The 15,570-nt window shown below is 37.3% G+C and overlaps 2 protein-coding genes across 2 annotated transcripts; both read right to left on the minus strand.

Moving 5' to 3' along the window:
• Window positions 1-6,072: 6,072 nt before the first annotated feature.
• Window positions 6,073-6,996, minus strand: LOC125352212 (olfactory receptor 2J3). Its single transcript, XM_048347341.1, has one exon. It carries the CDS (start codon window positions 6,994-6,996, stop codon window positions 6,073-6,075), a length of 924 nt encoding a protein of 307 aa, XP_048203298.1.
• A 7,384-nt stretch (window positions 6,997-14,380) lies between these two features.
• On the minus strand, window positions 14,381-15,307 carry LOC125353590 (olfactory receptor 2J3-like). The gene has a single exon (XM_048349279.1). The coding sequence runs from the start codon at window positions 15,305-15,307 to the stop codon at window positions 14,381-14,383; it is 927 nt and encodes a 308-aa protein (XP_048205236.1).
• Between the last annotated feature and the right edge of the window lie 263 nt (window positions 15,308-15,570).

Consider the following 15,570-nt stretch of genomic DNA (forward strand, 5'->3'; position numbering starts at 1 on the left):
ACACAAAGGCACAAAGCCTAAAGACCTCTTCACCTTTATATAAAAGAATATACATACTGAAACTAACTCCAAGATATGGAAACAAAAGATTTCTTTCACATTTTTTCTTTTTAAGTTTTTGGTGGTCCTGCCTTTTCACCTTATGTATGGTATATTCAAGTGTGTGTCTTTGGGAGAGTTGAGAAGGCACAGACCTAGGGAAAAGGTGAAAAGTGCAGTAACTGAGCTCACTGGACACTGGTGCAAGCAAAGGAAGGACTGGAAAACAATGAGGGGACAGAAAGGAAGGACTGGAAAACAAAGAGGGAACAGAAGACACCGTATGAAAGGAAATGTACTCATTACCTGATGCATGTAACTGTAATCCCTCTGTACATCACCTCTATAAATAACAACAAATTAATTTTTAAGTAGAAAGAATTTTTTAAAAAGAAGTCACTGAATTCTGAATCAGCAATAATCAAAGAATAAAACATGAAGACTCCTTGGAGGTCAGAGCCACTTGAAAAATGATAGAGTTTTTTTTAAAACTTCTTTAAAATCATTAGAATGGGAAACAATACATTTTTAAGAAGCTGTAGTCCTTTCCACTCACACAGACGTTAACTTTCTGCTTCCTTACAAGGTTCCACAGTGTCATAGCACCACGTTGGAAATGCCTTTCTATTTCATGACTCACTCGACATTCTTATAAAGACAACTTGGCAAAGAATGTAAGAGTAAACAAGACAAAATACCGGAAGCAAGTAGGGTAAAGACAGGACTTTCATGGTATCATTTTCTTTTCACCATAGGGGGAGGTTACAGATCAATTCTGCTTTCTAGGATTCAAAGGCAGCATGCTAGAGGTGAAAACAGTGTGTAGTCCCATATTTTTAATCATTAATCAGAATGTTTTGTTTCTGATTATATAACTGGGTTTTTTTATGCTTTTACCTAGCAATTTACAGTACTTGAACCCCTTCTCTTCTTTCTGCTGTGTTTATCTTCTGAGTCTATTGCTTCCCTGTGTGGATTGATCTGCTGGCTAGAGTTAGTCTCATAAAGTCATCAGAATGAGTAACTGCCTGCACCTTAGATTCTGGTCCATACATCCAGTTAGTAAAGCAAAGTTTGACAATAAACTGTGATTATCACAGCTACAGAGAACCTACTCTACTAAAAGTTATGTGCTTGTAGTCAGAAGAAGCAGCTCATTAGAGCACTGAATGTATCAGGGGATGGACCTTTATATTAAAGCAATTGGGACCTTTGTGGAAACAAAGAAGAATGTGGCCGTATTTCCTTGACTGGGCCCTTGGGAGGGTAAATCCCAAAGTGTCAAGTAATGTCCCTCAGGGATTGTCCTCATTAGAAGCATTTCCCTGGAATGTCATCAGTGTAATACAACACTGCTGAATCAAGACATAGCTTTATATTCAAACCACCACTGAGCAAAATACTGGCAGTAACCAAAAGGGAAACCTGAAACCTGAAATTTTTATCTGAAACCTTTACTTGAAACATTTCCCTCGATTCGTTATTACTTATGAGGGAATCCCAGTATTATTTTTAGTGATATAAAATTTAGATCCAAGTGGAAATAAAATTTTGTATCATCAAAGATTGATTCCTTCTATAATCAAGATTGAAGTAAATAATCAGTATGAATAGCACCACATTATTCCAAACAAAAACCGTTTATAATCCAGATTTGTTCTGAAGAATACTATGTTGGAGTTTGGACCACTAAGGACCATTACACATTGGTGTGTTTTAAAATTGGCAGATCTTAAAAAGTTTCAGAACTATCTATTCACCTTCCCTAATTTTTATTGACATTATTTAAGCAGAAGTAAGCCACATCTCTTCCCTTATTTTTCTCTCCTCTTGCTGTTCTACCTGATGGAATTAATAGGCAATCTTCTCATATACAAAGTGAACAAAATTATAATTGTGAGAAATTCAACAAGATTCAGGCAATATCTACAAAAAATTAAAGACAATCCTGTGGTAATCTTTAAGGTTGTGTTAACTGATTCTGTTTACATTATTAATTAAGTAAAACAATGCAAGTGTGGGTAGCATTCAATACAACATATGTTATAGATACAGTATTTCTAAGGAAATATATATTATGCATTAAAAGAAAACAGATTTGGAATGCAAGAAAAAAGAAAATACATGGGACATTTTTAAATGGGAAAAATTAGAGAGTTATATTAACAAGATGGTGAATAAAGATTTCCATTGAAGATCGTAAAAGACAAATAATTACATCTGGATGTGATTAAACAGTAGTCTAAATATATTCACACAGTCAGAAAAAAGGAGGATATCCTTAGGAGATGATCGTGAGGACTCAATAGCTATGTGCATATAATCAATATGAAATGATGCTTATTGAAATGAACTCCAAGAAATGGAGGCAAGAGGGTCTTTTGTTACTTGTACTGCTTGCAGTTCTTTTTGCTTCTTTTCTTCCTTCCTTTTTTCTTCAGCTTATTCCCTCTGTTGCTGTTTTTGATTTCTGCACTCTTTGTATTGTATTTAAGTTTATCTAGGGCTGAGAGTATGGTAAAGTGCTTGCCTCATATACATGAAGCCCTGGGCTTGATTCCTCAGCACCACATATATAGAAAAAGCCGGAAGTGGCGCTGTGGCTCAAGTGATAGAGTGCTAGCCTTGAGCAAAAAGAAAGAAGCCAGGGGCAGTGCTCAGGCCCTGAGCTCAAGCCCCAGGACTGGCAAAAAACAAAACAAACAAATAAGTTTATCTGATTTGGGGAAGGGAAAGGGGAGCACGGAAGTGGTGGGAAAAGGGGTGAACCAATTCAGCAGTGATACTAGGCAATATGTTGAAATGAACTATATAGCTTTGTGGGGTAGGAAGTCAGGAGGGAAAAAACTTGGAGAGAATTAGGGAGGAGATGACACTGTTCAATAGGAAATGTACTTATTACCTGACTTATGTAACTACAAGCCTTCAGTATAGCACCTTTACAATAAAACTTTTAAAAAAGATTTCCATTGAAAGTGGTAGCATTGATCAAGAGATAGTATATTCACAAACTGCTTTGTCAAATGGCTACTCCTTTCTATAACTACCTAAAGATAATTTAAAAAATATTTCCAGGGGACTTTGATTTCCTACACCCAGAAGTAGTCATTTGAATTGTATTCATGCACACATGTACAAAAAAAATTCTCATGACAGCTAAGGAATCCAGATAGCACAGTACCTAGTATAAAACAGAAATAAGAAAAGTCACATTGAGAAGAGAAGAGCAGTTTTGTATGACCATTCCTTTGTTATTCAAGGTCCTAAAGGCAATCTAGCAAAGAGAGATTGACCCACAAGGGGGATGGAGAGTGAACTTTGCTATGCATCACACATTTCCCTCCACTCCCCTCCACAAGAAAATTCTAGTCTAGGCAGCCCATCTAGTATTTAGCATCTCGGTTCTCCAACCCCATCCCCACCATGGCCTGAACTTCCAATTTATATGGAATGCAGCCCTTTCTGAAGACTTGCTTTCTCATACTTTACAGATTCTACTGTGAGAAAGGCAAAGAGTAACAAGTGTTGCCAAGGATGTGGAGAAAAAGGAATCTCTTGCTACGGATGGAAACACAATGAAATGACTATGAATCTAGTGAAAACACTATGGAAATGACTCAGAACACTTAAAACAGATCTACCAGGTGATCCAACAATCTTTCTTCTGCATAGATGTGTGTATCTATATATATCCATATATGTGCATGTATACATGTATATATCCAAAAGAAATGAAATCACTGTGTTGAAAAGACATCTTCCCATCTATGTTCATTGCATCATTGTTTACAGTAGCCAAGCTACAGAAGAAAACTTCCTATTGATAGATGAATGAAAAAATAAAATGTAATATGCATGCATGCATCCATGCACACAGTACAATACCTTTAAAAAGAAGAAAAACTTGGTATTGCAACAACATAGCAGACCTGTAGAACATTATATTCAGTGAAATAAGCTATGTGGACCATGAAAAATCCCTCCTGTTCTCACTTATATGTGAATCTAAACTAGTTAAACATTAAAAGCACAGAGGGCTACTAGAATGCTATTTGCCATAGATGCTGGGGATTCAGAAATGGGAGACAGGGTTAGTAAAAGGGAACAAAACTTCAGTTCAATATCATTAGATCTTTTGAAATGTATTATACAACATGATGCTAGAAATGGTAATTGATTCGAATAAATAAGTCCATAACATATGTATACATCAAAATATCACATTAACACACTGTCATTGTTTTTTTATTTATGCATCTTTTGTCCTGTGTGTAAGTTTATCTGATTTGGGGAGGGGAAGGGGAAGCACACAAATGGTGGGACAAAGGGTGAACTAATTCAGCAGTTATACTCACTAAAGGCTATGTTGGAAATGAATTATACAACTTGAGTGACTGGGGGGTGAGGAGGGAAAAAACTTGGAGAAAATGAGGGAGAGGGTGACACAGTTCAAAAAGAAATGTACTTGATACCTGACTTACATAACTGCAACCCCTCTGTACATCACCTTTACAATAAATATTTTCAGAAAAATGACAGAAAAGAATTCAATACTGAAAGATCAGTATGTTGTGCAGAATTCTCCAAAAACAAAAGATTTGTGCATTGCTAAGGGGTTGAGATCAATGAACTCTGTTTTAATGTCCTAAAGAATTGGTAGTGGGCTGGGAATATGGCCTAGTGGCAAGAGTGCTTGCCTCCTATATATGAAGCCCTGGGTTCAAATCCCCAGCACCACATATATAGAAAATGGCCAGAAGTGGCGCTGTGGCTCAAGTGGCAGAGTGCTAACCTTGAGCAAAAAGAAGCCAGGGACAGCGCTCAGGCCCTGAGCTCAAGGCCCAGTACTGCCCCCCCCACCCCCCCCCAAAAAAGAAGAATTGATAGTTGTGTGTATTTCACTCAACATAGGTTTAACTATTACTATAATTTATTTTATAAGCACAGCTATAGTTATCAGGTTATGGACAAAGGGACACACTACATGTCTTTCATGCTGAGATGGGTCACAGATGTGGATAAAGAACAAAGTGAATTAGTGTCACTGATACCCATGTGGGAAATCAGGAAGAAGTTTTAGGTGAAGGTTTACAAAGTGCTAAGTAATGTTTTAATCCATCACAGATCTAAAGTTCTAAAGGCCTAAAGGAACACAACTGATATCTATCTGTCCATAAAAGTTTAGCATTGCTCAGATGTTACTTTACATAGACTTGTCCTTTAGTCATTAGTTTATTATAGTTGAAATGACTGACATTTCAAAGGGTGACATAGAAAGTCACTTATTGCAAGTGGCTATTATTGATAATAAATCAGACAATAAAAAGTATTCATTTTTTAAACACATTCTTTTATTGAAAATGCATGTTTACTTTCATGATGTTCATCTTAACTACCAATATTCAAGTTAGTCCAAGTTTATAAAGAAAAATAATTTCCTATATAACATCTTTATTATAAATTTACTAATTTATTTTCAAAAAAATTGGCTCCCTTGTCAGTTCCCTGGTTCTTTTCCTATGTCTGATATTTGGATATTGTCCCAGTCTCAAAGAGATTCTAAACATTTACTGAAGTCTATTGCTTGGCAAGCTATATTTCCATACAAAATATACTTCAAAATGCCTTATTCATAAAAGGTATGTGAGATGATAAGTTCCATTCTGTGCTTCAGAATGAAGTTGCAATGATTCATAAAATTATAGTCTTACTAGTTACATTATTGCTAATTAAATATGGTATGAAAATAGGTAAAATTCTCCTGATTATTTGCCATTCAAAAATGAATAAGAGTATTGGAGACAATACATCAGGTATTTTATCTAGTCTTTACATAAATGGAAAAGAAACACAGTATAAAAACATTCAGCCTAGAAAGAAAGAAGTTGAAAAGAGATTGTTTAAATTGATAATGTCATACATGCAGACTAAGAGCTGGGTGAAGGTGTGGTGCTGATAAATGGATGGACTTATAATCCATTGGTAAGGATATGTACCATTGTAAGGTAAATGTCACAGGTAAACAGACTATTCTTATCCCATCAATCTCCTTACTGCCTCTCTTACGTCTTTGTTTCTGAGCGTGTAGATGAGAGGGTTGAGGCTAGGTGTGACAACAGTATAAAATAAGGCAATGAACTTGCCTTGGTCTTGAGAATTTTCTGTTGGAGGCTGGAGATAGATACACATGGCTGGAATAAAAAAGAGGGACACCACCATGAGATGGGCTCCACAGGTCCCAAAGACTTTCTGACGCCCACTGGTTGATTGCATACTCAGTACAGCCCGGGCAATGGCACCATAGGATGTTAGAATGAGGATGAGTGGTATGAGGACAAAAATAGAGCTTGTGACCAGCAGAGTCATCTGATTAGCATGAGTATCTACACAGGCTAATTGCAACAGAGCTGGAACTTCACAGAAAAAGTGATCCACTTGGCGATGTCCACACAGGGGCACCCAGAAGGTAAGGAGGGAATGCAGTGCTGAGTCAGTAAAACCACTTACCCAGGAGGCTACAGCCAGCAGGTGGCAGAAGCGAGGGTGCATGAGGACAGTGTAATGCAAGGGTTTGCACACAGCTGCATAGCGATCATAGGACATCACCACCAACAGCACACACTCGGTGCTTCCCAGAGCAAGGACAAAGTAGAGCTGAATCATGCAGCCAGCATAAGAAATGGTCTTGTCTGGGCCCCAGAGGTTGAACAACAACTGGGGGATGGAGCTTGTGGTGTAGCAGAGATCCAGAAAAGAGAGGTTTGAGAGGAAGAAGTACATGGGAGTGTGGAGGTTGGAGTCCAGGTATGATAGGATGATGATGAACAGGTTGCCTATCAGCGTCAGCAAGTAGAAGATCAAGATGACCACAAAGAGAATGAGTTCCAGGTTGGGCCAATTAGAAAAGCCCTTTAGAATGAAATTGTTCTCAGAAGTCATATTACTTATACCCATCATTGTGTATTTTTTAATTTTTTTCTCTTCAATTCTAGGACAGTGTGAGCACTAAGAGAAACCATCAGTGGTAATTGATTGAAACCCCACAAATTATTTGTTAATTGTAGTGTGAAGTATAGTAAGGTTTTTTTTGTGTGTGGAAGATCGACATTCACCAATTCAGGTAACGTGGGCCAACATCATCAGTGTGGAACATACATTGTGTGTCTGCTGATGTGAGGCTCCCAGAGTAGAACATGATATCACTGATGCAATACCCTGTCAAAAATACACAGCCTAATTCTGTCAATAAACATACATTTTCAAGCCAAGACTTTTTGGACTTTTCAAAAACTCAAGATCAGGGGCTGGGAATGTGGCTTAGCAGTAGAGTGCTTGCCAAGCATGCATGAAGCCCTGGGTTCGATTCCTCAGCACTACTTAAACAGAAAAAGCTGGAAGTGGTGATGTGGCTCAAGTGATAGAGTGCTAGCCTTGAGCAAAAAGAAGCCAGAGACACAGTGCCCAGGCCCTGAGTTCAAGCCCCAGGACTGGCAAAAAAAATTAAAAAGTAAAAAAAATGAAAAACTCAAGATCAGTAAGGCAATAAAGATTTACAAGTTGGTGCAGAGGAAAGAAAATCAATGTGGTTGGTGTCTCAGTGTGTAATCTAGCACTCGAAAAAAAGGCATATTAAAATTATTTAGATAGCTGGAAATACCTAAATATTTCATTACATAGTTGTGTCCTACTTAGAATGGCCAATGTTAGTAATTGTGCAGAGTTTATGTAAAATAGTGTCCCTGTTCATAAAAAGTAAAAGCCAAGGTAGCAATTGGTAAACAATGCTGAATCTCTATGCTTAATCTGAAATGGTCCAGAAAAGTGATAATAAGTATGTTACTAGATAGCTAGCCCAGTAGGTGATAAAGGTATGATGATGTATAGACATAGATAGATTGATAGAGGATAGAGAGACAGATATAGATGTTAGTCAAAGAGACACAGACAGACAGACAGATGATAATAAAGGTTTCCAAAAAATGTCTATAGATGCTCAAGTTGAATTTAGGCTAAATGGTAGTTCTTTGTATTGCTTTTTCTAGTTGTTCTCTAAATTTGAGATTTTTTTTCAAAATAAAAGATTGCCCAAAGTGCAAGATACTTTACATTTCATACAATAACTTACCTTTTACAGAAAGAAATATCTTAACTATCCAATTCTTCTAATCCTAAGATTATACTCATATAATTGGTAAGTGAAGAAATACCTCATCTATCTAGGGAAGACAATTTACATTAAAAAAATGTACTATTTGACAAGAAATAACTGACTTTAGTTTTCAGAATTTTTAAGGTGTTACTATTTATGTGCTACTAGAAAACGTAATAATCACAAATAAACAATCTTCTATGAAGATAAAAAAGAGAGGGAATGCCAAATTTAGAAGTGATTTCACACTTGTTATACCGGGTGGAATGTATTATTTCCAATTAGATGTACTACTTAAGAACCTCATATTCTAATTTGTTTTCCATCTGAAAGAATATAATAGAGGATCAGACATGAAGATGGGAGGCCAGAAGGCACACAAATAAATAAAAGATAATGTGCTATAAAAAAAAAGAATATAATAGAGGGAGAGCAATGAATTTAAAGAACCTTTTAATGTCTCTTATAAAGCTCAGAATCTGGAGAAAAGATTGTTGGAATGCTCCTCAAGGAGAAGTGGGCATAAATACATTTTAAAAGAGAAAAATGTGAGGTTAGGAACAAAAAACCCACTGAGAGAACATAGAAGGAAGGAAAGGTATGAAGGGAAGGAGGAGGAAGAAGAGCTGATGACAGAACTTAGAGTGGGAGGTGCATCAGCTACAGGACTGGAGGAACTAAACACAGGCCTGAGGAAGTCTTCTGCACTACATGTGGCCCATAACTCAAACAGGATGTCAATTCTAAGTAGACTACAGAGGATTTATTCTCATGTTCAGAAAGGAAATATGAGTCTACGGCCATACCAGCCTGACCCTGTCTGATCTCAGAAGCTAAGCAGGGTCGGGCCTGGTTAGTACTTGGATGGGAGAAAGGAAATATGAACAGTTAATGAAATTAAAGGATTCTTGTCATTTTGTGTACTGTGACTGATTCTGGTGTTTTTGTTTTTAGATGGTGTGTGTGTGTGTATTGGTTCCTCAAAAATTAAAAAGAGAACTCTTATATGATCCAGCCATACCACTTTGGGGAATATTCCTCCCTAAATCAAAGTCAACCTACCATGCAGATGCCTCAACACTCATGTTTATCACAGTAGCCACATTCTGTAATCAGTCTACATGGCCATCAACAGATGCATGTACAAAGAAAATGTAGTATGATGTTTACTCAGCATCAGAAAGAGTGAAATTATGTCATTCTCTGAAAATGAAGCAATCTGGAGAATGTCATGTTCAGTGAATTAATCCAGTCTCACAAAGTACTGCCTGTTTTCTTTCATCCGTGGAAGCTAGAGGGAAACAAAACAAAACAACCAAGGTTAGTAAGGTAAAAGAAGGAATTTTAGGAAGGTGGAAGGTAAAAGGGAACTGGGGAGGAAGTAAGAAAGTATAATAGAAGGGACAATAAGATCAGAGTATATTATATGTACATGTGGAAGCATCCTGATAAACAATTTAATATATGCCAATAGAGAAAAATATAATCCACATGTCCTTACATGTGGTTGGGAGGTAAAGTACTAGGGTTAGAACTCAGAGCCTTGAGATTTCCTGGCTTACTTGGTAGTATGGCTTGTCCTCTACCACCTGAGCCTTGTCTCTAACTCTGCTTTTGGCTGGTTATTTTGGAAACAGAGTCTAATGGATCTTTTCTGCTAAAGCTGGACTCAAATTACAATCCTCTGACTCTCAGCCTCCTGAGTCATTTGGATTATAGGTGGGTTTGATTGTTTTTCTCATGGAAGTTTTTAATCTTTTCTTGGAAAGATGAATACTGACTCTTGTCATATAGCTATTTGTGACTGTGCAAAGTGAACCACCATTTTTATGTCTCCTTTCTCTCTGAACTCTCTGCCTACAACTTTGTCACATCCTTCAATGGCCAATGATATCATGCTTCCTACTAAGCTAAGACACAAGAAGACAGAAATCGGAGTAAAGACACCCGGGGTAGTGTACTCTTTGCACTGTTTCTTAATTTCTCATATTCTATAACTGCAGCCCCTATAAAAGATGTCGGGAATGGCTAATCTTCAGAAATACAGAAACTCCAAACAGCAATAATCAAACAGTAAATAAAGAGAATTGCCCCACTCAGAAATTACTACCATTTGAGAGAGGATGGATATTTTTTCAGGGTTTTAATTCCTTAGAATGGGAAACAAAATACCATGAGACATATGGGCCCCAAATTTAGTTACTTTTTATTATATATTTAGTTTGTTGTTTCCATGATTCAATACATTGGCTAAAGTCAGCTGTTGACTGATTCAATGTAGGAACCATCAGTTGCATTCTTACAAAGCATAGAATATAAGGAATAAAATATCACATAAAACCAGGAAGAAACTAGGAGTTTGTGGTTTTATTTTCTTCTTACTGAAAAGTATAGGAAATAAATATTTTATTAAAAGTTGCATTGGGAGTCTGAGGATAAATTCTCCTCTCTAGGGTCAGCAGTCAATATTGTAGAGATAAAAGCAATCGTTTTTCCCCCACTCTGTCAGTGGACAATATTTTTTTATTTTTCTGATCCTATAACTTCTCTCATATTCTTACCTCATCTTCAGCAGTACTTGCACAACTCCACTAGTGTCTCTCTCCAATGTCTGTCCAGTGTCACTGTTGTTCTCTTAAAGTCACTAGCACCAATGGCTGCCTGCTCCTTAGAATCTGGCCCACTATTGAAGATCAGTAGATTCTGAATCTATCTGTGATCATTATTGATGCTGAAAATGAAGCAATGAATAAGGTGAAAATATTTTCTTGTAGCTCACTAGAGTATTCAATGTATCAGGGGATAGATTTGCGTTTAAAAGAAAATGGAGCCTTTGTGGAAACAAAGAACATGAATGCATTTCCTTGACTGGGCCATTGGGAGGGTAAATCCCAAAGTGTCAATTAATGTCCTGCAAGGACCTGTTCTGGTTAGAATCATTTCCCAGCAATGTTGTCTAAATGTTATTTCAGTTTTTCCAAAATTACAATGAATCAATAATCCAACCGAAGTGCAAAATGCTTTGAACTATGTGCACCAGGAAAGCAATGGGTTGTATTGGGTTATCTAAGTATTTCTTCCTAATTCCCAGTTACAATAAGGGCTCGTGATTAATTTGTTAAAAAATCAGCCTTTTAATATTTCAGAAACATATATTAATATCACACACATTACACGTAATGTTATATTATATTTAGTGTGTGTATATATATCAATATATATCAGTTTACTCTGACTATCCTTCTCTAGAGTTATTTTTCTCTGTGATTTTTCGCACATTTCATTTGCTTACTGTCCTGAGAAGCAGGAATGGTTTCCTCCATTCAGTATATATTGTCAGATTCTCCTACTAGTGTTTTGCAAGGAGCCATGTTTTCACTACTAAATATGGGCTTCCCAACAGGCTCTATCCCACCAATGTTATGTAGTCTTATCTAAAACCCAAATAGGACCCCAACCTAGTGCTACCTAGGAATCCCTTCAGCACATTCCTGGCACTGAATATGGTAATGCACAGCCTGCTGACGGTTGACATCCATGGAAAATGTGCTACCATCTGCAAGACCTTCCAGTAGATGACATCACAGACCACACACTTGGCAATGCTCTCACATTCATACTCTAGATACAGATGCTGCCCTACTGTGCATGCAATGTGGCACTTAACTTCTTTTTCTCTCCACAACTCAACTTCTGGTATCACTTACCATCCATACCCTCTTTATCTTTATCTTTCAGGAAATAAAATCTTCAGTGCTTATATTTCCCTGTCATTATCTTTCATATACCACAAGGTAGTTTATAGGTAATAGCATCAAGTAGATTGAAAAAGTTTTCCTAACATAATTCTTTATTGCTAAAGAATTCTTTTGAACAACTATTAAGTCAGGGTACCACTCCTAAAGAAACTCTCTGAAAACTGAGGAGAAATAACATATTTCACATGATGTAATAAAGTCCATGAGATTCTGAAAAAAAAAATTACTACTTACTGTCACACATAATTTTAATACTAACACATATTCACACAATATAATGCTGTATTCGTTTTCAGTAATAATTTTACTATGTGCCATATATCAAATCATGTATCTCAATTCATCATATTGAGCACTTTAAATAGCTACAGTTTTATGTGAATAATACTTAATATTTCTGAAAAATAAATATAAACAATTGTTAAACTAGTACTATTGACTAAAAGTTATCATGTTAAGAGTTCACTGTACTAGGGTTTAAACTCGAGGCCTCACACTCTCCCTTGGCTTTCTCACTCACAGCTGGAGCTGTACCACTTGAGCAATGCTATCAGTCTGACATTTCTGCTCCTTAATGAGAAATGAAGTTTCATGGAATTTTCCGCTTGGGATGACTTGAAAGCTACCTTAACTTATTAGCACTATTGCCAACAAGTTATTTCATATGCAAATATTTCATCTTTTATCTGATGATGCAATTGCTCCTACAGGCATATTCTGTTCACACAGGAAGACCTTATTTAAACAAAAACTAATGGACAAAGGGCTAGAAGTATGATGCAAGTGGTAGAACAATTGTTTAGCCAGCATGAGACCCTGAGTTCAAATCTAGTGCCACACAAGAAAGAGACTTAAGTAATGAAGTAAATTGAAAAATGTTACGTGAGAAAGTAGATGGATGAACAAATCAACCATTTGAACAGATAACTTTTTGCACTGTCAAAGTGATGGACTAGGATGGGTGAGAATTTTGAAAGGGGTGACATTAATCGAGATGCACTGGAGTCAGAAACTGCATTGTTAAATGTCAACTCCTTTGTAGAACTGCTTAAAAATAAATTTTAAAAATTCCAAGAACTGGGCTGGGGATATGGCCTAGTGGCAAGAATGCTTGCCTCGTATACATGAGGCCCTGGGTTCGATTCCTCAGCACCACATATACAGAAAATGGCCAGAAGTGGCGCTGTGGCTCAAGTGGCAGAGTGCTAGCCTTGAGCAAAAAAGAAGCCAGGGACAGTGCTAAGGCCCTGAGTTCATGGCCTAGGACTGACCAAAAAAAAAAAAAAAAATTCCAAGAAACTGTTAGATCTACTAAGTTTGTATCTTGCAAATATGTGTTTCACCTAAGAATTTCTCCATACACCTGTATTATATATAGTAGATGGTTTAGTCAATGTGTTTATCACTTGTTTCTATTGTGACATCTTTATCTAAATATAAGGCCTGTCCAATAAGTACAACATCTTTTAGCCCAAGTCTCAGTGTATGAAAAATACATAATTTTTGGATTTTCTATATTTATTTACTTGTTTATTCATTCAATATCTGTAAGTAGTGTACAAAGAGGTTGCTGTTGTCATTTAACAAAACAGTTTGTGAATACAATACATCTTGATTAATGTCATCGCCTTCAACATTCTCACCCTTCCCTCCCCTGCCCACTTCTCTCCTTACTCTTCTTAATTTTGTAGGCTGTACACTGGATTCATGATCGCATCTTCACCTTCTTCTCCTCTTCATTTGTTTATTCCTCTCGCCTTGGCCCCATCCCACCCCTTTTGAGTGCCTGCTTCCTGGTCTTTTATTTTGCTGAACTTTGATTTTTGCCTTTCTAAGGAATTGCATTATTTGAGATCTTCCTTGATTTTACTGTGTTTCAGTTAATACATTTGTATATACTTGCATTCCCCCCAATGTATTAATTATTATTAATTGCTGTTAGATTCAGAAGTTCATAATACTTTCAAAAATGTCTATAATTATCTCTTCTTACTGACACAAGCAAACATTGACATATAGATGTCAAAATATTATATATATGAACTTCATTCCAAAGAATAGAAATAGAGAACTTTCAAAATAAAAAAAAAATTGGTAACTGTCAGTACTAAAGCTAACGAGTACATCAAAATGATACTAGCTTCCAAATTAGCCAACAGAAACTGAAAATTTTAAACTAATGTCATCTATGCTTGATGGTTGTGGACCGAAATCTCAAGGAGAGGTCATCCTCCAAAATTCTCCAGACCTTTTGAGCAAAAAATTGGTGAATGGGCAGAAACTGGGGGAAAGCAAAGGAAGGGTTGACATGGTCCAAAAACATGTACTCATTACCTGATTTATGAAATGGCAACGCCTCTGCACGACACCTGAATAACAATAAAATTATCCTTTTTAATTGGAGGATATGTGAGTTGAGTTACACCTCCCACTCTCACATAATTAGCCTCCTCACTGCCTCTCTTACATCTTTGTTTCTGAGGGTGTAGATGAGAGGGTTGAGGCTAGGTGTGACAACAGTGTAAAATAAGGCAATGAACTTATTTTGATCATGAGAATTTTCACTTGGAGGCTGGAGGTATATATACATGACTGGAATAAAAAAGAGGGCCACCACCATGAGATGGGCTCCACATGTCCGAAAAACTTTCTGAAATCCAGTGCTTGATTTCATCCTCAGTACAGCCCTGGAAATGGCGCCATAAGATGTCAGAATGAGGATGAGAGGTATGACAACAAAACCCAAGCTCATGACCATGAGAGTCAGCTCATTTGCATGGGTATCGATACATGATAATCGCAATAGTGCTGGAACTTCACAGAAGAAATTATCCACTTGGTGACGACCACACAGTGGCACAGAGAAGGTAAACAGGGAATGCAATGCTGAGGCAGTAAAGCCACTTACCCAGGAAGCCACCGCCAGCAAGTGACAGAAACGAGGGTGCATGAGCACAGTGTAATGCAAGGGTTTGCACACAGCTGCATAGCGGTCATAGGACATCACCACCAACAGCACACACTCTGTGCTTCCCAGAGCAAGGAAGAAATAGAGCTGGATCATGCATCCAGCATAGGAAATGGTCTTATCAGGGCCAGAGAGGTTGAACAACAACTGGGGGATGGAGCTGGTGGTGTAGCAGAGATCCACAATGGAGAGGTTTGAGAGGAAGAAGTACATGGGAGTGTGGAGGTGAGAGTCCAGGTGTGCCAAGATGATGATGAATAGATTGCCTATCAATGTTATCAAGTAGAAGATCAAGATGACCACAAAAAGAACTGCTTCCAAGTGAGGCCATTTAGAAAATCCCAGTAGAATAAAATAGTCTTCAGAAGTAGCATTGTTTCCCACATCATTCATTGTTTTCCTATTTCTGAAAAGAGAATCATATATAATTCAAAGAGTGCCCACATATTGTCAAACATTGGCAAACAATGGGAGAAAAGGGTATGCCACTTAGCGAGGCACAGGTGGCTAATACCTGTAATCCTAGCTACTCAGCAAGCTGATGTCTGAGGATTGTGGTTTGAAGCTAGTCCAGGCAGGAACATCCATGAGTCCATGAGACTCTTAGCTCCAATTAACCACCACAAAAGCCAGAAGGGGAGCTGTGGCTCAAGTGG

This window comes from Perognathus longimembris, chromosome 6 (genome assembly GCF_023159225.1).
Source record: "Perognathus longimembris pacificus isolate PPM17 chromosome 6, ASM2315922v1, whole genome shotgun sequence".
Taxonomy (NCBI): Eukaryota; Metazoa; Chordata; class Mammalia; order Rodentia; family Heteromyidae; genus Perognathus; species Perognathus longimembris.

What these genes read in the sequence shown, in the direction of transcription:
- LOC125352212 (XM_048347341.1), bottom strand. Translation starts at nt 6,996, where the DNA reads ATGATGGGTATAAGTAATATGACTTCTGAGAACAATTTCATTCTAAAG.
- LOC125353590 (XM_048349279.1), bottom strand. Translation starts at nt 15,307, where the DNA reads ATGAATGATGTGGGAAACAATGCTACTTCTGAAGACTATTTTATTCTA.